The sequence below is a fragment of the Mustela nigripes genome, chromosome 12 (genome assembly GCF_022355385.1).
Source record: "Mustela nigripes isolate SB6536 chromosome 12, MUSNIG.SB6536, whole genome shotgun sequence".
In the NCBI taxonomy this organism is placed as follows: Eukaryota; Metazoa; Chordata; class Mammalia; order Carnivora; family Mustelidae; genus Mustela; species Mustela nigripes.
The window spans coordinates 85,808,816-85,833,393 of record NC_081568.1 but is presented as its reverse complement, the minus strand read 5'-3'; the positions used below and the strand labels follow the sequence as shown (position 1 = coordinate 85,833,393).

Sequence of the window (24,578 nt, the reverse complement as noted above, 5' to 3'; positions counted from 1 at the left end):
CTTCAGATGGATTTAAACTACTCAAATATTCTTTATATTAATTGGGTAGAAATTTACCCCTTCTATAAGATGTTTTCAATAGAACTTTCTCTGTTCTAAGATGAATCCCCAATTTCTTCATCTGCATCCTCTGACATGATTACTGCAACAGTGAGGGGTTCTCACCATACTACTTCATATGAAAAACAAATGAAAGGAATGTGGAAGCTTAGCTGGAAAGAAAAGGACTCATGGGTAATATGGTACCTTAGCATAAAGGCTGGTATATAAAGGAACAATTAAATATATTCTATATTAGCTCCATGGGTTAGCACCAATTGGGTAGAGTGTACAAGACAGAACACAGCTCAGTGATGAGGGAAGTCTATATGGCTACTGAGCATTAGAAACATGGCTAATGTGGCTAAGGAACAAAATTTTTACTTATTTATATTTAACTAATTTATATTTATTTTATTTTTTTAAAGATTTTATTTATTTATTTGACAGACAAGCAGGCAGAGAGGCAGGCAGAGAAAGAGAGAGAGAGAGAGAGAGAGGAGAAAGCAGGTTCCCTGCTAAGCAGAGAGCCTGATGTGGGGCCTGATCCCAAGACCCTGGGATCACGACCTTAGCTGAAGGCAGAGGTTTTAGCCCACTGAGCCACCCAGGCACCCCTAACTAATTTATATTTAAATTTAAACTAAATAGGCAAGTGGGGAACACCTGGGTGGCTCAACTGGTTAAGCATCCAACTCTGGATTTCAGCTCAGGTATGATCTCAGAGTTGTGAGATTGAGCCCCATGTCAGGCTCTGCACTGGGCATGAAGCCTGTGTAAGATACTCTCTCCCTCTCCCTCTGCTCCTCCCACCTCCTATCTAACCCTCTCTTAAAAAAAAAAAAAAAGGGCAAGTGGGATGAATGCAGGGCTAGATGATCATACAGCTGGAAGGTTTCAATTGTCAAATGAGTAGCTTGCCCAGTAACTTTTATGATTATACCCACCATCCCTTTGCCCTCCCCCAAATCTAATAAATCTTGTCTTTACTTATAAAGAACAAACAAAAAGCAAATAAAAACCTGCTGATACAAACTGATACTGGAAAACTTAAAAATCAAGATATACTTCTTTTATAAGAAAGATGAGCACATTTCAAAGTATTTGTATACTTTAAAAGAAAATAACCATGGCAAAGGATAGAGAATGCCTTTCTTTCTTAATCCTAGCTAGCTAAGTTTTCTTTCCCTAAACCCTGGGCATCTTTTAAATTTACCTCAAACCCCATGAGTCTATTCAAACTTTTTGCTTTCCTGAATGATTTCTGGAACTTGGATCTTTGGATCCTACCTCGGAGAAAAAAAATCAAAATAAAATGTGGGAAAAAAAAAAAATGCTTTTCTTTTTCGAAGTACAATAGAAGTCTCTACTAAAAAGTTTTAGATACTGACAGTAGGGGGCAGTGTTGCTTTAAGCATTACCTCCCCAACCCAACCAGCTTAGTTTAACAGTTTAAGGTGCTTACTGAGCATAGTTTTAGGTATATTTTGTTCCAAGTGGCTAGAATATCAAGCAAATGAAACGACTGTATTTAAAAAGAAGAAAAAAAAGCTTACAAGAGGATCTATTTATGATTCATTTCCCATTTCCTGCTATGCTTTCTTCCTTACATCAGGTAACCCACAGCCACTTACCACAGGGCCTCTCCGGTTTCTCCTTTCCAGCCACTCATGCTTCCAGGCTGGCATACAGGTTGCCTTCAGTTTCTCCCTGATCATTCGTTCTTCTGGGCGATCGTCCATCTTGTGCAAGCCCTTGAGAGTTTCTTTACTCTCCATCTCACGACTGAAATGGAGGGAGAAACAAGAATGAGATTAATATATAAAAAATAATTTCCAAGAACAAATAGAATTTTATATCTTCATTGGACATGTAGCTAAAAAGGTAACTGCTAACGCACCTCACCAATGACTTTAAGCCAAGAATGAAAGTATCACTGTGAATCATACATACTCTTGTTCAATATCACATGATAATGTGAGTTTAATAATGCCTTTTTAAAAAGAAAGGTTCTATTTAGAAGGTACAGACTTAACTAACAATATTAATGCAGTCCTTGTTCCCAGGTAGTTAACAAAATGGATCCCAAGACATTAAGTGTGGCATTAACAAACACATTCATGAACACTGCATTGTTTCCAATTGCACCCCTCTCACATCCTGAAGTATTTAACAGAGATTTAGAAGAGTATTTTACTACTATAGGATTTCCAGTACTTTAAGGATTTCCAAAATTTATTCTAGCATTTCCAATAATTTAAGTCTTTATAGACTGAATCTGGTGGATATGCTCATTTTATGAAAAACAATAAATATTTAATAAGCTAACTGTAACCTAAGCCATCTTCTGTGATCCCATAATATTTGTTCAAAGCCTAAATGATTAAATTTGTATTCTCCCAACAATAGTTCCATATCAAAGCATTGGGTATACTCTGTAAATATAAAGTAAAAATTGGTACAAACATCTGTCCTTTACTCCATAATATAGTGTGGAGTTACTAGAACAAAATAATCTGGAAGCTAGTAACTTTTGAGACCTAATTCTACAAAGCCTAAATGGTAAAGCACCTGCTAATTTCTTTCTTTCTTTTTTTTTTAAAAAACATTTTATTTATTCATTAGAGAAAGAGAGTGAGCACAAGCAGGGGGAGCACAGCACAGGGAGAGGGACAAACAGCCTCTCTGCCTGGCAGAGAGCCTAATGTGGGGTTCGATCATGACCTGAGCTGAAGGCTTAACCAACTGAGACACCCAAGCACCCCATCATCTGCTAATTTCAGATACACTTATATCCACATGAGGATATATATATCAAATGCAAAACACATACGCACATATGCATGGATTTTAAAAACCTGATTTAGAAGGAAAGAGTTAAAGCATTTGTGCTCTGGAAGAAGTAACAACTTAAAAAATACTAAGCTAATTTCAGTAACTATTTTGGATATTCTATAAAGTTACAGAACAGTTGTGTGTGTTTTTTTTTACAAAGGAAAAGGAAATACTCAAGGAAATACCACAGAAGATAACCCCAAGCTTACTAAAAAGTCAAATGCAAACTTCTCTAGGAACTTTCCAGCTAATTACAACCATGAAGCATCAGTATCTCCAGAGAACCAGCAAAAAAAAAAACTTACTAAAAACTAAATATGCACTAGAAAGGAAATGGTTAATTGGTTTTTCTGAAACATCAATTCTGTGAGGGCAGTGGAAATCAAGTTAAAAATCCTGTGTAGAGAGACTGGTCTAGTTTTAGGAATGTAGAGGGCACAAAACATTTGAAACTTACAAGTGGGCACTAAGAGCATATAGTAGAATATTTCCACCACAAAGGTCTAAGAAAACTCCTGAATAGAAAGTGCCTATATGTAAAGAAAAAAGGTAAATAAAGAATGGAAGGAAGGAGATTCTTTTATCTGCTTACAAGTGCCTGGCTCTTTTTCCTGCTCTGATTATAGTATAAAATGTAACTTTTTGGGTGTCTAAGAGGAAGAGTAGAGAGGGGAGAGGAGTGGGAAAAGAAGAGAGGGCAGGAAGGGAAGGGGAAAGGTAGAAGGTAAGAAGAGAATGGGAGAGAAGGAGTGGGGCGAGGTTGGGCGAGGGAGGGCAAAGGGAAGGACAAGAAGGCAGGGAGAGTAGAGAAATGTTTTCCCAAAATTTCATCCTGTTCAGTTACTACTTACCCAGGGAAGCTCGGATTTACAGGGAACCCAACTTATGGGCTGACTGCATACCAAAAATTCACTTACAACTCTCTGGTTTGAAAAGCAAACATTTTCCCCTCTAGTAACTATGTTGCAAGGCGTGGCTAGGTTCCCAGGCTAGTTCTCAAAAAATAAGACACACTGCAGAAGCACAGTGCATTTTCACCCCAGAAGCTCCTGCACTCATGGACAAAGGAGCTTATCTTCCCTTTGGTCCTAAATGTCTCTCCTCCCCCAAATTTGTTTTATGAGTATCTCTTCTCCATTCTGTATTTTCAGTGTCTCTCTCCCTGGCACTCACCCAAACATGAAGAAGACTCTCCCTGTCTAAACAAATCTTCCTGAATGATGTGGCCTCCTTAAAGCTGGCATGATTTGCCTCTTTTCTTTACACTTGTTTGAAAATACTGTAATCACTTAAACCAGTTTCTTAATAAATAATAGGGGATATGCATACTTAGTACCTCAATTTGTACATACATACAGGATTATTTCTTCACAACAAATGCTGTGAAATGGAATTGCTGGGTCAAATAGTACACAAATTAATGTTTTTGGTGATACTGGCATATTATCTTCAAGAAAATGTATCTTCTACTCCAAACCCCCAGGTCAAATTGCCAATTTAGCTGGTCTGTATTAACAACAGACTCCTAAGGAGGCTTCTTCACTTTGAATCTTACTCCAATCCAGGCTTTACAGAGCAGCCAGGGTTACTTCCTCTATTAAAACCCTCCAGGCATCCCTCTGGGTTGGACTAAAATTCAGAATGTTTAACAGGTCATATGCGGCCATGCATCATTTGGTCTTACCTCAAATGAAGTAACCTAGACCTCCAGCCGGCTCCTTGTGTTTTTTTTCACTGCCTGAAAAACTCCAACATCTCTCCAGCTCAAGACTTTTGCACAGACTGCTTCTTGTCTACTTTTCACCTTGTTTATTTCTGACTTTTTAACTCTTCTTCTACACCTCAGAGATGGTCCCAATCTGAGTTAGGAATCTGTAGTTCCATTCCTTCACACCATTGTACTTTTCCTTTAAAGTGCTCACTGCAATTTGCAAACCTATTTCTCCACCATAAACTATAAATTCCATGACCAGTGTTTTTATCCATCATTCTATATCCAACAACTAACAATGTCTGGCTTATGATAGGTTTCAAAGCATATATTAAATGAATGCTCATTTATTAACATCTTTGGCAGCCCTAAGGACCTTCCTAGTTTTAAAATTTGGGCGGGGGGGGGGGGCAGTGCTGGGTGGCTAAGTTGATTAAGCGACTGCCTTCAGTTCAGGTCATGATCCCTAAATCCTGGAATCAAGTCCCACATCAGGCTCCCAGCTCCACAGGGAGTCTGCTTCTCTCTCTGACCTTCTCCCCTCTCATGCTCTCTCTCTCTCAAATAAATAAAATCTTAAAAAATTATTTTTTTAAAATTTTATATATTTGAGAAATATATTTGATATAAAAATTTGATATATTTGAGAAATATATTTGATAGAAAAAATATATTTTTTATATATTTGAGAGAGAGAGAAAGAGCACAAGCAGGCAGAGAAGGGAGAGGGGAGAGGGAGAAGTAGGCTTCCCGCTGAGCAAGGAGCTTGATGTGGGACTTAATCCTAGGACCCTGGGATCATGACCTGAGCTGAAGGCAGTCACTTAACCAACTGAACCACCCAGTACCTCCCTAGTTTTACAATTTAATGACTACTCATGTTAATCTTTCTATAGTTTTGTATTTAAGACTACATTTGTAATTTAGATTTTATTCAGTGGAGCAATTTTTGTTGCTCCTAAGTTAATCTGCAAATATAAACCAAAAAGTTATTTCTAATGTTTTAATAATCATATATTATTCAAAAATGTATATTTTTTTGCATTTTAGTATCTGTGAAATCTCAATACTTCTTACAACCAAATGTTGTAATTTATGGTAGGGTTTATATAAGATAATGGTTCAGTTTATACTCAATGGGATCTTAGATTCAATGAAATAGTGAATTCTGTCTACTTGCTAGGAAAAAAGTCATGTGTGTATGTATATAGCAGTCATGTAACTTCTTATTAAATTAATATTACAGCCATAACAGGAAACATCTTTTTTTTTTTTTTTTAACACAAACTAATCTAAACAGATAGTTGCTAAATCTCTAGGAGATTACAGGGCCTCTAATTCAATTTAGTTAAACAACGTGAGTGTTTTGGAGAGTTATTTTTGCATTAGTACCTACAACCAATACCTGTTATTTTACGTTAAGTCATAACTTGAACATTTCTGACCCTTTGACAAAACAAACATACATATTTTGGGAAACTACTTTGAAGACTAAATGAAACATAAATGAAACATAAATGAAATTTTAGCCAGACAAATATGAGAAACTTAAAGATTGTTAAAATTAAGCTTTATCCTCCTTTCCTGTTTATTTAGGAAACATATTTCTTGCTTTTTTTTGGTTCTAAACATCATCAGAATGAATCTTTGATCAACCTAGAGCTTCAAAGAACCTTTTTCCTCTGCAGTTAGGCTTCTTATTCTGGTCCCTTTCTAGACTTACAGAATTTACCTGCTAACAAATGAGATGGTTCAATGGTCCCTTCTTAATGAAGCCACTTGGTCCTCTGCCTGACCACCTGTGGCAGCAAGGACTGTTAACTGCACTGCCACTCTTACAGCTCTCCTCTCCTTGAACTTCTACGAGGTGATTTTTTCCCCAGTTCTGCTTCTAACTCTCTGACTGACCTCACTGGGATCATATACCAGACCCTCTTCCTAGAACCCCTTAAACACGAACCACCACTTCTCAAAGCACTTAAATACTCTTCTTAAAGCATACCAAGGTATTTCATACCTCTCTGGTACTGCAGATGATTTTTTTTTCTTGACAAAATGACCCTATCATCTGACATGTCTTCAGTAAAGAATTTCCTACTATCATTCTATAGCGGTTGCCACTCCCTCCCCACTGAGTTAATATTAATTATAATACATTATAAAGTTGAGTATTAGTTTAAGTATCTGCTTCCCTCACCACATTGGGAGCTTTCCTGGGACAGGTTATAACATCTTACTTATTTTTCTATCATCAGTAGCTAATGTCCTTGACAGGCCACAAAATGCACCTGAACCCAAGCCAGAGTGTCTATCCAGCAATGGACACCTCCCCTTTCAACGGTGGTGCCTGATGCTTGGGAGTACCATGCTTATACATCTGAACCCATCCTGCACTCCACAGTTGGCCAGCGCAAGAATGTGCCCTGGTCCAAAGACCCTCTATACTGGATGGTACTCTACATTTTAACCAGATCTGCCCACTATGGGTATGTGACTGTAAGATACACAGATCGTGTCACTGCAGGAAGAATGGCATTGAAATAGAGAAAAAGAGCAAAGTAATTAAGTAGGAACAATAAGACAAAAATAAAGAAGAAAGAGAAATTAGAAGATGTGGTTGGCAATAGAAGTAAGGGAAAAAGCAATTCAAATAAACTTAAGAGTTGTACCTGGGTCCCACAATATGCTGTTACATGACCAGAGCTACTTTTAAACTTCCCTGGGTGGTGAATAACCAATTCTCCAGACTGCAATGGAGGAAACTTCATGGCTCCATTTTACATTGCACTGAAATAAACCCTATTATGTCTCTCTTCCCACCATCCCCAAAGAGCTTGACTACAGCACTAACACAGCACATTGCTCTGGTACACATAAGACACTAGAAAAACACTTAGAAATAGAATTCTACCAAGTCAATTATGATTTTTATTTTTTATTTTTTTATTTTTTTAAATATTTTTATTTATTTATTTGACAGAGAGAGATCACAAGTAGGCAGAGAGGTAGGCAGAAAGAGAGAGAGAGAGGGAAGCAGGCTCCCCGCTGAGCAGAGAGCCCGATGTGGGACTCGATCCCAGGACCCTGAGATCATGACCTGAACCGAAGGCAGCGGCTTAACCCAGGCGCCCTAATTATGATTTTTAAAAGGTATTTCTTAAATGGTTCATCTTTAGCATGGAAGTATGTATGTTAGTCAACAACTAGTGATATGGAGAAATAACTGCCAGACTTATGTCATAATAGAAAAAATTAATGTTACATGCCAGGCAAGGTGTTAAGTGCTTTATAAGTATTTATATGTACTTCACCCTCCCAATAACCCTATGAGGTAGTTACCATCTGAGGCTTGGAGACGCTCACTTACATGCCTGGGGTCACACAGTGTATAAGGAGCAGGATCAGGATTCAAACCCTGGTCCACCTGACTCTTGACTGCTATGGCAGGTCATGTCAACTCTGATTTTGTTTTTACAATGACTCAACATCAGGTATCTGTGCTGTTTATCTACCTGATGAGAATACAAAATTTAAACAAGTATTTACAATGGTGACTATTTTAAGAATTAAAGAAGCACGTTCTCTTCATTAACAGAGCACTTCACTATAATAAGAGTATGTAATGATCACATGAAACCTTCCTGGAAAGTAATGGGAGTTTAACTTTAGTAGATATATAAACATTTCCAGAACAGTTCACATTATGGATAACTTTATTTTGAAAGAAACTTAATTCTTTCACTGTCCAAGAACTCTCAAGGAACCCTGTCTAGAATAGGTACAATTCAAAGCCACTCAACTGAGGTCTGCTTGGCCAAGGGGAGAGGAGAGCAAGCGAGGAACTATCTTCCAAGACAAAAATTAGTCTGTTGTGGGACCCTTAAAATTTGAGTTTCCAGGTAAAAGTCAAGAGAAGGAATGACTTAGTTAAGAATGGGGAGAGTGTGTGGTGAACCAAAAGGCTAACAACAGAGGCTAACAAACGCTTACCATGGACAGGGCACTGTGCTAACAGCTCCACATGGGTCACCTCAGTCAATTCTCATGACTTGGGACTTTTACTGTCCCATTGGCAGATAAGAAAAAACAAGTAAGAAAAAGAAAACAAGGAAGAAAAACAACTTGTTTCCAAGGTCTGTATGTGAAAAATACAGGCTATAAACCGAGATAAAAAAAAAAAAAAAGACTGTGGAATCATTCTTAAGATTTTATTTATTTGACAGAGAGAGAGACAGATCACAAGTAGGCAGAGGAAGAGAGGGAAGCAGGCTCCCCGCTGAGCAGAGAGACTGATGTGGGGCTTGATCCCAGGACCCTGAGATGATGACTAAATGCTGACCAAGATCTGAGTCCAAAATATCCATAAAAACTCTATTTTCCCATAAGATAATTTCTCGAGTATAGGCTCTTTTGGGCAGCAAGAATGAAATAAAATCAATGGTCAGTCCAACCCTTCCGCCTTTGTAATACAACAATTATGACATATCTAATTTTAGATATGAAATAATAGTATATAAAATGGCTCACGTGTGTATGATAATTAGTCCCCAAAAGACTTTATTACAACTTGTGCTCGGTACTATTTGACTCTGAGAACTCTGGCACAATTCCTATTTATTTACAATGAGAAAGAGGAACTGCTTTTTTCCCCCTCATAAAGAGTAACCATCTTCTCTTTAGCACAACAAAGAACTACTGATTTCTTAATATGGGTATGGCCATGGACAATCAGTTTTATAATATATGGAATCTCTATCAGAAGTTTTTATGGGGAGAGAGCTATTTCTAGTATTGTACGAATCTTTCTATTTAGTCCTTTGAGGGAGATAGGCACAGAATCTCACCCTCAAAAAGCCCACATACTGTTTAACAACATCAAAGGTAAAATAGTATGGAGGCCAAATAACAAAGACAATAATATAACTTATTGTCAACAATTATTATTACAAGTAGTTTAATACCACCTTAGTGATTTTGATTGTTTCTATTTATAAATTATTCCAAATTATCTGTACATACTAAAATTCCATTTATCTGATCTCATGTTAAAATGGCACCTCATCTGAGCTTTAAATTATTCAGTAAAAATTACAAAATTCTAAAAAGTTGAACATGGGATAGAAACGTGAAGAGTATATATGAAATTAGACAAATGAATCCAATAGAATATATTAATGGGTAACCATACTGCAAGCGCTTGTTTACTTGCTGACTTAGGCCAACATAGACAAGGAAAGTGCAAGTGCTTTGAAGGCAGGGCCTTTCCCCTGGCGTGGCATGTAGCTACCAACAGAGCCCCCAGAGCAACATATCCCATGGGCTACATAAATAATTGCTTATTCAGAGTCAGAAGTAGCTGGTTATCATTTCTAATAAATATCTGGGAAATAACATTGTGCAGATGTAGTATCCAGGAGACACACACAGCCTATTTAGCCCATAACTTCTATCAAAAACTAGTGTCTCTGGAACATAAAAACAATTTCAAAGAGAACATGAAGAATATTCAAAAGGTTTTCTGACTTCTAAATTAGTAATTTGTAAAATATTAGCTTAACAATCATTATGCAAATGACTTTACAAAGTGCAGAGAGCTACTAGACAGTATCAAAGCATTAAAAAAAAAAGATTTATATATTTGGGGGTGGGGGAGGCAGAAAGAGAGGGGGTCTTAAGCAGACTCTGTGCTGAGTGCAGAGCCTGACGTAGAGTTTGATCTCACAACCCTGAGATCATGACCTGAGCCAAAACCAAGAGTTGGACACTTAACTGACTGTGCCACCGAGGCGCCCCAGTATCAAAGCATTCGTAAGGGTAGCAAATCCACATGGAATTTCTTTTGGCAGTCAATTACCTATTATCTAGTCTATGGAGTAAACTACATGCCTCAAAGGCTCCTTTTAGAGAATTCAAGTGAATCAAAAAGAAAAGTGTATTTTGGGACACCTGGCTGGCCTAGTCAGTGGAACATGGGACTCTTGATCTTGGGGTTGTAATTTTGAGCCCTACGATGGTATAGAGATTACTTAAATATAAAAGATTTTTATTTACTTAACAGAGACACAGCAGAGAGGGAACCCCAAGCAGGGAATGTGGGAGAGGGAGAAGCAGGCTCCCCGTGGAGCAGGGAGCCAGATATGGGGCTCAATCCCAGGACCCTGGGATTGTGACCTGAGCTAAAGGCAGATACTTAATAACTGAGCCACCCAGGCACCCCTAAAAATAAAATCTTTAAAAAAAAAGTGTATTTTAACTACATAGTTCTATGTTATATGTTCTTATATATGTGATAAATATGTATGGATATATTTAAAGAAACTGATACTCTACAGAATACTGAATAAATTCTAATGGATTGATAAGTCAGTTATTACTGGTAATTATAACTATTCGAAAGTCAGACATCATTAAAAAGGTTTTGAAATGTACATAACATATTGTACTTACCAACTAGGGCAATATCATGATGAATGGGGGATAAATTGTTAAGTGAAGAAAGAAAAGATTTTAGGTTTTCTTTTATGAACTTTTAATTTAATTCTACTCAAAACTGTTTTATGATTAAAAGGCACCTTTCTTGATCACAAATACCCATAACAATATTCAAATAAGAGTTTGATAAAAAAAAATTGCTTTGCAGGAAAAGTAAATCGTGTGTAATTAACACACAAGCCTTTTGGATGGACTTCAGTAGCTTCCAAAGTGACTAACATGCTGAAGGTAAACACCAAGGTTAGACTTTCAGGTAGATAGGTTTATACACGAGAAAACATCATCAAACTGAAGGGGTGTGTTTCCTGTGCCTAAGAACTACGCGAACCAAGAACAAGATACAGTGAAAAATAGTGTTCAAAATCACTCTTAAAGGGGCGCCTGGGTGGCTCAGGTCATGAGCCTAAGGTCCTGGGATAGGCCCCGCACTGGGCTCCCTGCTGGGCAGCAAGCCTGCTTTCCCTCTCTCATTCCCACTGCTTGTGTTCCTACTCTCCCTGTCTCTCTGTCAGATAAATAAATAAAATCTTTAAAAAAAAAAAAAATCTTTTAAAATCACTCTTAACACTTGCCTAGTCCCAGGGAGAATATAAAGCAGCAATGTTAAAAACTTGGTTAAGAAGTTTCCTTGGTACATCCGTGTATCTCAGAAATGTAATGGCATATGAAAAACTACCAAACATTCAAGTTAATGAATTTACCACAAACAGATCAGTCTAATATGCAGTACTGATGACATCACAGGGTATGGGACTGTGATACTCTATCCAAATCTGGAAAAAAATTTGCTGTTCCTTCTCAATGTGCTGACAGATGAATGTGAAAATCAACAAATTTACATTAAATGAAAATAATTATATATACTTTATCAAGCCAGAGGATATTTAAGAATAATCACATGTACTAACAGGTGTGGAACTGTCTGGTCAAGAAAATGTCTACAAAAGAAGTTAAAACCTGCCAGGAGGCAAAAAGAATTTTAAGAAAATAAAATTTAAATTCTATTTAGAAAATAAATTTTTATATTTATTAAAAATAAATATTTTATATTATAAATTTATAATTTATAGAATATAGAATATATAAATTTTATATTATAAAATAGTATTTATATAAAAATTTTGTATTTATAAAATAATAAATAAAATAATAAAGAACTTAAAGAAAATCTAAAGGAAATAAGGTGGCAAGCCAAGTTAGTAATCAAATTAAGTTAGGGAAAAAAATCCTATAAAATTAGCAATTTGACATCAGAAAATATGTTCATAAAAAAGCACTCGAAGAGAGAAAGCAGAGACAGTGAAGGCAGACATCTTTTCAAGATAACACCCCTTGTATACTGGCATAAAAGAACAAATCACACTACAGTTAAACACATGCTTTCAGTTCTATAAGGACTTTACTTCAGCGAAATTCACTGACTCATCACAAATTATGAACTAAAATGAAACGGTAGTATTTATGGTAGACAAGTGAAAACTGTAAAAATGGTCAGAACTGAACAGAAATGACTTTTGTGGTTTTCTAAGATTGATCAACTCACAAAATACATGAAAATCTTACTGACAGAACACCAACAAATGCTCTTCTTCTAACAATGATGGACAAAACAAATGGACCGAAAAGTTAACTAGCTGCCAGTGGAATGTTTACTATGTGTTTTTCGAAAATACTTTTTTTGCTCATCAAAGTAATGGCCTTTGTAACAATATTTCTAAATACTGCTATCCTGCCACCCATTTTCCAGAGAAAGACTCATAGTATTCTCTTCTTTGTACCCACAAACTTGGGAGAGCTACCAAGTTTAGTGTAAACTAGTTTCTCAGAGCCAGTGTTTACAAAGGGAGTTTAAGACCAATATGGTCCCATTTCTTATTTGTTCCTTTCCAACAAAATCCCATGAAAGCTTCAAATACTTTTAATCTTGAAGCTTTGTATTCTTTTGATATTCACTGCTAAAAATTCCACTGTTTATTCCTTCCTTTGTGTGTCCTTGATACTTGACGAAGAACTTTTAGAAACCTTTGAAAAAAATGGGATGTATGAGCATCCTCTTCCTTAATTGTTGAACACAGATCAGTAAGCAAGGAAAAGGATGCTAATATTTTATAGTATTTGGCTAAATGTGTATTTCCTTTCAAGAATTCCCCTTGTGTGCTACATAACAAATCTAGAATTGGGAATGTCTAAATGACAGATGATGCGTAACTATAGTAAGCTTTCATAATACATTAGAGAAGCAGATGGGAACTCCCTATACCACCACTATGCGAGTTTTCAGCAAAGCACTGTGTGTCCTGTCCTCCATCTACTACATAGTTCATGGTACAAAGCAGGTAAGGGGACAGGGGGTTGTTGGAAGGGATGGCTATTCCTTCACCACTTTGCTTTTCATGGAGAAGATCCCAAATCAATGTTATATGGAAGCTCGGCTGTATGCTTTTCTCTGGAACTTTCTCCAGTGGGTATGCAACTGCATTTTTACTATGTCAATTGTTTTTCAAAAATCACAGCAGCTTAGTTTGAGTATTCTTTTAAGAGATCAAATGAATAAGGCTAATAATTAGGAAACTGGTCTGTTACTGCACATATTCCCCTCTTTTAAGAAAAGTAGGTTTACAGAGCGCCTGGGTGGCTCAGTGGGTTAAGCTGTTGCCTTCGGCTCAGGTCATGATCTCAGGGTCCTGGGATCGAGTCCCGCATCGGGCTCTCTGCTCAGCAGGGAGCCTGCTTCCTCCTCTCTCTCTCTGCCTGCCTCTCTGCCTACTTGTGATCTCTCTCTGTCAAATAAATAAATAAAATCTTAAAAAAAAAAGTAGGTTTACAGTTAAAATTAGAATATTTTGAGTGAATACCATCGATGTTAATAAAAACCCTTGGGCTGTTTTTAGTGTTCCCAGATTAATGGAGAAGAGAGTATAGCACTGGATTACAGCACAAAGCCCTCTTACAGCCTTTGCTAGGAGAATGATTTCTTTCAAATGCCGCAGAACAGCTGATACTATTTCTATAGTACTTCCTTCTAGTTGGTGGAAAGGCATGTTAACTGGGATGCTCAGAATGAGGAAGAATGACTTCCTGACAAATGCTGCTTTTCTTCTTTATGCTTTTAATACTAGAAAACCACTCTGTTCAATGAATGTTGGCACGTCTACTACATGGAAGCTCTGGGCTAGGCAAGAGACAGAAATACAAAGTGGGAAAAAGAGACAGAAGATAAGTAAGATAGGATCTCTATTCCTCCAGGTGCTTAGTCTAGCACAACAGAGAAAATAGGATGCCATCTCTGTTATAATGAAGTATTTTAATATATCATAAATGGTTGAAAGGATGGAGTGGATATCCACCCTTAATTTTATCTTGGGGAGTCCTGGGGAGATCCACAGAGGTGGTCATACCTAAATAATGTTAAAGGAAAGAACAGGATTGGCAGGCATAGTGTTGATGAAGGCTGAAAGATTTTCTAGACAAAAGATATAATTTTGGTGAAAACAATGTTCTATAAAATACTAAACAGTTTATGATTCTGCTGTTAGAAAACATGAAATAAAATGAAATTAAACAGGTTATTTAAAAACCTATGTGCTGGGGCACCTGGGTGGCTCAGTGGGTTAAAGCCTTTGCTTTTGGCTCAGGTCATGATCCCAGGGTCCTGGGATTGAGCCTCACATCGGGCTCTCTACTCCAAGGAGAGCCTGCTTCCTCCTCTTTCACCCTGTCTGCCTCTCTTGCCTACTTGTAATCTCTGTCTGTCAAATAAATAAAATCTTAAAAAAAAAATAAAAGAAATAAAAACCTATGTGCACTTAATTTTCCAAGGCAGGGGGAAGAAGGTACACAGCATTCCTCATGCTGTTGGCACAGAAGTCCCTTTGAGCAGAACGCCTTTGACAGAGTAGTGGTTTTGGGGATATACTATGAGAAATCCGTACTAAATCATCTCTACAGTTCATTCTGGCTCCAGTTAGTATGTCTAAGAAGAATTCAGGGAAGAAACTAATACTGGCTATCTTACTGTCTTAATATAAGACTTCTCAAGCTATCACAAAATTCAGCATGTTTTTAATGCAACTAAGGACCTGAGAATTCAAAATATGGGGGAAAAGATTACTTGACAGCCGGTTTCAGAAATGCGTAAATGAGTAAAATGCGTAAAATCACCTGATACAAACCGAGATGGGGATGTCAGACATTCACACTTCGCCTAGTCTATTAGCAGAGGCCAGAGTTTGTCACTAAGATTTGCCCCTTTCTACTCACTCTCTGCCAAGAGGTCTTGGGTGAAGATGAGACATCAGCCAAAGGAAAAAGAAAAACAAAAAACTAAAACCAAAAAACCCTGACAAGCCATTTTCTCTCATCTCCACATGAATCGAGTAAAGCCCCAGAATATGAAATAAAATAGGGACCTGGGGCACAGTCTTCACTTCACTGCAAACTCCCAGAGCTCTGGCACAGTGGGAGCTCTCTTGTGTCTTTGGCACTGATAGCCGTTTTCCCGGCAGTTACTGGTGGGAAGGCGGTCAGAGCAGAAAGAGCATCAGTACCCGGCAGGAGCAGTGAGACCAATGTGGCCGGAGGAAGCAAAGGCAACAGACAGGGAGGCGGCGCTGTCCAGAGATAGCTACAGGGCAACAGACCAAATGCGTTCAGGAGCCAAGTCAGACCCACACTGGGGAGTTTAAGAAATACTGCGGGGCGTGGCTTGGTGGGGTGTCTTAAGGGTACTGATGGGGGCAACAGCCACTGAAACCAGTAAAATCTGGCTTGTACACATAATCAAACCTAAAAGACTTCTTATTCATGAGAGATGACATAATTTGAAGGATATTATTTCTAGGATAGGGTAGAAACAGAAGTCATACCACACACCTAATTAAAAAGTATGGCACAGTGATAAGGGGGATGAACTCTGGAGCTAGACTGCCTACGTTCAAATCCAAGGTCTGACACTATTAGCTATGGCTTTGGCCCAAGGTATTACCTTCTCTGTACCTCAACTTCCTCACTGTAAAATGGGGATAAAAATACCTACCACGTAATGTCATTAGTAGGATTAAATAAGCTAATGTATATGTAGAATGCCTAAAAGGAAGTTAACCTCCCTAATTTCCTCCTATTAATTATATGATGCACTTTCCTATGCGCCTTTCACAGTTTTAAGCCCTTTGCATCTAGTTCTCATCTAACAGAATTTTAAAGTGAATGTACATGAATGAAGCACTTAAAAAGTGCCAATTACATGGAAGGCACCCAGATAAATTTATCTACTAAAATTACTACTATTATTGTTCATAATAATGATGTTAATTAAAGCTGCACTTTAGGGAGCACCCCCTCTGTACTAGGTACTATGCTAGATGTTGTCCACAGAGTGGCTCTAATTCTCACCACGGCTTCAAGGTGAAACACACCATCCTCATGGTGGGAGCAAAGAAACTCTTACAGAAAGATCAAGTAACTTGACTAAGAATTCATAGTAAGTGGATTTCTGAATTTTAAAACTGGGTTTATCTGGCCTCAAAGTCCCATCCTCCTCCTTGCACACTATGTTGATTCGTATTTTCTTTTAACAATACGTTAGTTGAAAAACAGATGAAAATAGTAAAATACAACTATGTTTTTCTAGTTTCAGGAGGTAACTGCTGTACAAGTCTACCAGGTGGTCTGTTCTCTGTGGGGTGCCAGGAGGGAGGCAGGGGGACAAACAACTATTTGTTTAATATTTGTTCCTGTAAAGTACATACATTCATGTACCCGACTGGAACAAAAATGATAAAATATTAACATTTACTAAATACAGGTGACGTTTTATGGCTGTTCATTATACTATTCTCTAATATTTTCCCTCTGTATTTTTCTATATGGCCAAAATCTTTAAAAATAAGCACATGGTACGAAACTACTACTCTCTACATTGTGGAAGGCTTCAAGAATCAAAGAATAAAAGGACTGGGGAGTTTGGAGATTCAGTCAAGTCCTAACTGCCATTAACCAGGTATGTGATCGTCAGTAATTCACAACCTTTCTGGAATTCCAAAATTTACCAAATCAGATCAGACTACAAGGCAAAACTTCAGGGTCATCCAATGTGAACATTATGACTCATTTATTAATTCCACAATTTACATGCTATAGTCCTAAAAGGGAAATATAGTATCAAAAAATATAAACCTCAACATGACTCCTAAACTCCCTTATTTGTTAAATTTGAAGGGTACCTCCTAATAGTTTATTTGTGCAAATTATTCTTTGCCACTCCTACGATTTAGTTGCTCCCAGTATTTTAAACTGTGAGAATCCTTTCTTAACATAACCAGCACCATTATCAGCAAGGTACACATGTGGACCTGCAGACCCTGTGAAAACTTAGGCTAGAAAATACTAAACAGACTCTGTATACTTGACGGTCACTCTCATAAAAGCAATAAACCTAATTATGAAAAGGGATGAGTATTATATTAAAAGACTCAAAGCTCTCTCAGGGGCACCTGGGTGACTCAGTGGGTTAAGCCTCTGTCTTCGGCTCTGGTCATGATCTCAGTGTCCTGGGATTGAGCCCTGCATCGGGCTCTCTGCTCAGCAGGGAGCCTGCTTCCCCCCTCTCTATCTCCCTACTTCCCCCTCTATCTGCCTGCTTCTCTGCTGACCTGTGATCTCTGTCAAATAAGTAAATAAAAAAAATCTTTAAAAAAAAAAAAAAAAAAGAAAGCTCTCTCAGAAATGTCAAACTGTCAGGACAAACATTCAGAAAGGAGACCACAAAACATAGACTTTTAGGTTGTTTTACATTAGAAACTCCACAGTTTTTTTTTTAAATTGAATTAACCACAAATTTTCTTAAAAGATAAAACCATTTTTGCATATTTAAGTGCTATAAGTCAAGAAGATGTGAAGTAGTAGCTAGAAATGATAAATGAAGCATGGATACTTTCTGGCCAAGTCTCGGCTGCACTTGTGACAATGGCCAATCTGCATTCTAATTCCCATGGTTCCAGGGCTCTCTGCAGCCACACAGCCCCTTTTTGTCATTATCCGGTGTCATAATTTCAGAAATGCTTGATCTGTGTCATAAAAATGAGGGTTTGCTTTTCTAAAACAAGGAAAATCTGGGATATGTTAATATTTAATGTGTCATATTGAATACTAACCTGAAAACCCAAACACTGCTAGAATATTTTAATTTTGTATTATTAAAAATTGTGTTTTTTGAGGGGTGCCTGGTAGCTCAGCCTGCTGAGCTCCCAACTCCTGATTTCAGCTCAGGGCATGACTTCAGGGTGGTGGGTTCCAGCCCCATGTCATTGAGCTCTATGCTCAGCAGGGAATCTGCTTTAAGAATCTCTTTCCCTCTCTTTCCTCTGTCCATCCCCCCACCAGCTTGTGAGCTCCCTCTCTCAAATTAAAAAAATATATATATATTTTCAGAGAATGCATGTCATTCATTCAGCAAATTATCATTCCTTACTTATATAATAAAAGTAGACATTACTACAATTTACTTTTTTTTTTTTTTAAGATCTACTCTCTTAGATACAATTTATTCTTTAAACTGAAAGCGTGACTAACCTTTGGTTAATTACATCTGGTATTTAGGACACAAGCTTAACATGTTTGGATTAGACAACATAAATATTTTATTTATTTATTTTTTAAAAAGATTTTATTTATTTATTTGACAGAGAAACACAGCGAGAGAGGGAACACATGCAGAAGGACTGTGAGAGAGAGAAGCAGGCTTCCCCCTTAGTAGGGAGCCCGACTCAGGACTTGATCCAAGGATCCTGGCATCATGGCCCCAGAGGAAGGCAGATGCTTAACGACTGAGCCACCCAGGCACCCCCACATAAACATCTTATATGGAACAAATTCTAATGCCCTTTACTGTATGTTTTTCTATTTTTCAGTTCAGGATTTTAATACAAAACATCATTCCTCAATGGGCTGTACTATTAATCTACAACAGCAGGTATAAATCAATCTGTCATACAGTCTAGCTCCTCTTAAAAAAAATCACTCTCTACTTACATAGTCCAATAAATAAGCGGAAAAAGCTGCAAATGTTTGATGCCTAGCAATAAATTAAGCCAAAACACCACAAATGTGCCAGTAAACTATAAATAATGGTCATGTAAAATTCTCAAATAAAATCTTTTAATTCTGTTACTGGTGTGTTTGCTAGTGTTAATGTTCTCAATCTTTCAACTGATGAGATAACATCTTGTTCATAACTACCAAAAGTACCAAATGGATTACTGTGAAAGAGATATTAGGGTTTCCAACTTGACTTCAGGTATCTCCCCTACAGCCAAGGTGTGATCAAATAATCTCCGTATTATTATTATTCGGGCCCGTATTATTATTATTCTTTAGGTGACTGAGGTCTTCCCACCAGACACTGAGACCAATGTCATATGTTCCTTACGCCTCTTCAGTCATTCCTTGGAATAATTACTTCCCACCCATTTGCCCACCTATTCCCATTCAGTGAGTGTACACATACCCATCTTTTTTTTTTTTTTTAATTAACATACAATGTATTATCTGCCCCAGGGGTACAGGTCTGTGAATCATCAGGCTTACACACTTCACAGCACTCACCACAGCACATACCCTCCCCAATACACATACCCATCTTAAAACAAAAACCTTTGGGCCAATCAGTACATTCACAGAAGGTTTTGAAACTTGCAAAGTGCTGAATCATGTTTATGTTTATGTTTGTTATGTTTTCTACAACTGGTTTTGGAGGCACAAACTTCCTCTATGCATACTAGCCACCATATTTATTTAATCCATTGGATGATGAGATCAGGAGTGAACCTAACTTCTTTGTTCACTGGCTTGGTATAAGCTACCTGTTTGTAGTTTAAAAAAAAAAAAACACCCTAAGAATTACAAAGTGAAACAGAACATTCTAGAATGGAACAACAGGGAAGGAAAAAATCCTTATTCAGTAGGTGGCACTCTTTCCTTTGAAATGTAATTTAGGCGACTATTAATATCAAAGATGTCATCCACCCCCCTACTTATTTTTTGTCATTATGTTATGTTAGTCACCATACAGTATCATTAGCTTTTGATGTAGTGTTCCATGATTCATTGTTTGTGTATAACACCCAGTGCTCCATGCCATATGTTCCCTCCTTAATACCCATCACCAAGCTAACCTAACCCCTCAATGCCCTCCCCTCTGAAACTGTTTTCTGTAATCCATAGTCTCTCATTTGTCTCCCCCTCTGATTTTCCCCACTTCATTTTCCCTTCTTTCTCCTCTAATGTCCTCCATGCTATTCCTTATGTTCCATATATAAGTGAAACCATATGGTAATTGTCTTTCTCTGCTTGATTTATTTCAATTAGCATAATCCCCTCCATTTCCATCCATGTCAATGCAAATGGTGGGTATTTATCCTTTCTGATGGCTGAGTAATATTCCATTGTATATATTGACCACATCTCCCTTATCCACTTGTCTGTTGAAGGGCATATTGGCTCCTTCCACAGTTTGGCTATTGTAGACATCGCTGCTATGAACACTGGAGTGCATGTGCCCCCTTCTTTTCACTACATCTGTATCTTTGGGGTAAATAAACAGCAGTGCAATTTCTGGGTCATAGGATAGCTCTATTTTTAACTTTTTGAGAAAGTGGAACTCTCTCACACTGTTGGTGGGAATGCAAGTTGGTACAGCCACTTTGGAAAAAGAGGTATCACTTTAAAGAAAAGATACATTAATTCTGATATCGTGTTCCAAATATAGTCTGAATTATTACTTTCTGTCTACCTAAATAATGTCTTCCTCATTTAAGCAGAATTCTGGAGGTGTTCATAAATATGCCATTTTTTTTTCACTGTAGCAAAAGCTACAATTTAGAAGAGCCAAATAATTGCATTTATTTTAAAATGGCAGGTTCTGACTTAGCCTAGTATATGCTTCAAAAGACAGTCATTATAAACATTTCTAATTTTAATGAATTCTGTTATAAAAAGAATAATCTGAATGGAAATGGGGCAAAAGACTGTACTTATATAAATTACTATTTTCTTTATTGCTATTTAAGAATGTGGCAGCATCTCTTTTTCATAAGCATGCATGTGAATATTCTCTTTACTTGGAATAACTTTGACTCAATTTATTACCACTCTGGCTGATACTCAACCTTAACATTTTTAAGTTGAAAAATGGGAACAAAGTTAACAATAAAATGTAATTTATCTACTATACAGAAGAAAAAAAATAAAATTTGTCTAGTTTTCTTTAGGAATATCTCTTAGTCTCAATGCCCTGTAGTTGCCATCTTATCACTCAAGTTCTAGGATTATCTTTACCTTAGAGAAACTGTCCCAGATACTGCTGTTAGCCTTCCCCACTAGTCACAGCCCCTCTAACTCAGTCTGAGGTTGGGGGTGAGGGATGGATCCCTCCATCCCCACTAAGTAAATAGTACCATTATAATGGTCTCTTACATATCTGTCTCCAACACTTGACTGTGAGGGCAAGAAATGATCCTTGAGGGCAGAAATGGGTCTCAACATGTTCCCCACCCTAGCAGAAAGCTTGGCATATGAGAGGTACTTAATAATTAAGTCCTCAATAAAGGAACAGGATGATCATTTCCCTCATGCTGTATTTTTCTTAAGGGTAAAAGCCCATGTCTTTCTCGATTTCCATTCTAATATTATGGACCTTCTAATGCTTGGCACCTGTACACAGCAGGCTAGGAAGAAGCAATGCCTTTTCAATATAAGCCTCTAGACCAGAAAGATCTCTAGGATGTAAATAAGCTTCACTGAGACCTTTGTTTAAACCAAGTATCCACCATTAGTTCTAGGGACTGCAGAAAGAGGGAAAAGCAGGGATCACTCCTTGTGAAGTGAAAGATTTCATCCCCTGTAAAAGAAGTCAAGAACCATGAGCCTAGACATCTTTCAGTGAAAAAAATTTCCAGTAACTTTGGAGCTTACCCATGACTCTAATTTTGCTAATGCCTGTTGATTTTTCTATGGTTAATAAGAATAACAACAGGTTTTGTGTCTGGGAGGGGAGAGGCAGAAACCATGAGACTATATCTTACTGTGAAGCAAACTCAGAGGGACCTAGCTAAGGGGGCCAGTGAATGGGGTGTGTCCAGGGAAGGGGCAGTGTTGGAACCCCAAATCCAGACTCCTCAAACCAAGGTTCTCCTAGTTTAGGGAGATATAGGTGTCAGGATGCATCTGAAGCCACAGCATAAGCATGAAAAACAGACCATCTATTTCTAGAATGCCAATTTTATTCTAAGATTTGGGAGAGGGAGACAGTGAAAGTTTAGTGTTAATAATACAAAGATGACTAAAACAAAATTCTAAAGAATTAATTAATGTAAACCCGAGGCTATAGTCTTGAGAATCAATTTTGTTCATTATTCCACGTAAGCATTCTTAGGATGGCAGACTGCACGGAACACTCCTGGGTTCTTTCTAACAGAACTGAATGGATGGCCAAAGTGTTCACCAATAAGCTAAAGCAGCTGTTCTCAACCACCTTCCAATCACAATATAATGTTTACATAAACAAGATATAACAAAACTTAAAAAATTGTTTAGAGAGTGTAATTTATCGATGGCACAGCAACTAGCCATATGTAAGCAATAAGTCACCCTCTACCTAAGGCAGAGATAAGATAAACTGCATACCTGGGGTGCCTGGGTGGCTCAGTGGGTTAAGCCTCTGCCTTCAGCTCAGGTCATGATCTCAGGGTTCTGGGATCGAGTCCCGCATCGGGCTCTCTGCTCGGCAGGGAGCCTGCTTCCTCCTTCCTCTCTCTCTGCTTGCCTCTCTGCCTACTTGTGATCTCTCTCTGTCAAACAAATAAAATCTTTAAATAAAACAAAACAAACAAACAAACAAAAGATAAACTGCATACCTGCCAAGTATACGCCACCTCTGTACCACTTTCCATCCAAGAAAGCCTACCAATTATGCAATATATGTAATATTTACAGGAATATTTCTAAATATGTTCTGAAGTATTTTTCTAAAAATATGTAAAAACTTTGATACTTTATTATTACCAAGAAAGTACTCTTGGATCCCCTCCCCAGCTGCATCACTACACCACACCTTCAAAATCAAAATCTGATTGGCCAGACAGGTATGCATGCTGACCACGTTAAAAATGGGACAATGACACTATTTCTATGAGGTAACTACACGTGACAATTAGGAAGGGGTAGAGAAATGTAAGGAACCCCGAGAGGGCTGGGAAAGAAAGCAATCTTCTGAACACTTGGGGCACGGAAAGTCACTTAAAAAAAGGGTTCCTTGTCAGCTGTAGGCAAGTCCATAAAACATGAACAAACTGTGTACGTAGACACCATGAAATGGGTTCCAAGCACACTTAAAACAAAACACTTATGTTTTGTGAGAACATAATCTCTGTAAGAGCAGGGATTTTTTTGTCTGTTCCATTGCTGGTGTATTCCTAACACTTGGCACACAGCCAGATGTGTTGAGTGAGTGAATGTTTTGCTACATCATGAACTATAATAACTTAAACACAGAGAAAATGCCCTTCTACATATTTCATAACCATGGCAAACTTTTAATCACAGACTGGCTTCCTATTCACCATCCAGTCAAGTGCCCTCCAAGCCTCCTCCTCAAGAAATGTCAGTGTTTCAGAAAAAGCTCGCTACTTGAACAACAAAACCTCCTCTCTCTGCTCCATCTCTTCAGCCTATAAGCATTCTTCCTTCTCCTAGCCTTCTACACAAACTAACCAAATCAATCCTGAAACGCTTCTTTGCCTTTGCTAACCCGTAGGCTTTCTCCCTCTCCATGAGCTTCTCAAGAGGAGCCTGTGCTTCCTCACTTCTCTGTCCCTCCCTAATGAAGCACAGTGGCGTTGATGCCCACCGCTCCACTAAAACTGCTGTTCAGGAGACCCACACCACCACCCTTGCATTCCTTGCTCAGCGGCACTGCTGCTGCTGACTGTTTTCTCCTTGGACAAAGTCCTCTCTCCTGCCTTTTGGGCGTCTTGTGACATCTCAGGCTCCTTTTGCAGGTTCTCCTCTGCTCAATCGTGGCACTCCTGAGAAGAAGGTATCTGAGCTAGGATTTCCCTATTATTTCAGAGGTCCACATATGAGCCAGGACCTATCTGTAATAGTTAAAATTGCCCCCCAACAACTCCCCATTCATTCCTCAATCCTCAGCAACTGTGAAAGATTCTGAGCAACCCAGGGTTCAGCTGAGCAAAGGTATCCTTTTTTTTAAAGATTTTATTTATTTGACAGAGAAAAACACAAAAGAAAGAGGGAACACAATGAGAGAGGGATCACAAGCAGCGGAGTGGGAGAGGGAGAAGCAGGCTTCGCGCTGAGCAGGGAGCCTGATGTGGGGCTCGATCCAGGACCCTGGGATCAGGACCTAGGCTGAAGGCAGACGCTTAACAACTGGGCCACCTAGGCGCCCCTGAGCAAAAGTATCCTTACAAACACTCATGAGAAGCCA

General features: G+C 38.1%; 1 protein-coding gene across 3 annotated transcripts in view; it reads right to left on the bottom strand.

Annotated features, from left to right (window-relative positions):
• MAP3K1 (mitogen-activated protein kinase kinase kinase 1) overlaps window positions 1-24,578 on the bottom strand; it is an 80,012-nt gene that overhangs the window by 33,423 nt on the left and 22,011 nt on the right. For 2 of the 3 annotated variants that reach the window (XM_059417896.1, XM_059417898.1), the window contains exon 2: window positions 1,674-1,824. In XM_059417896.1, the coding sequence (XP_059273879.1) occupies window positions 1,674-1,824 (151 nt within the window). Of the gene's footprint in view, window positions 1-1,673; window positions 1,825-22,756; window positions 22,832-24,578 lie in introns of those variants that run through there. The other variant, XM_059417899.1, reaches the window with a different exon arrangement.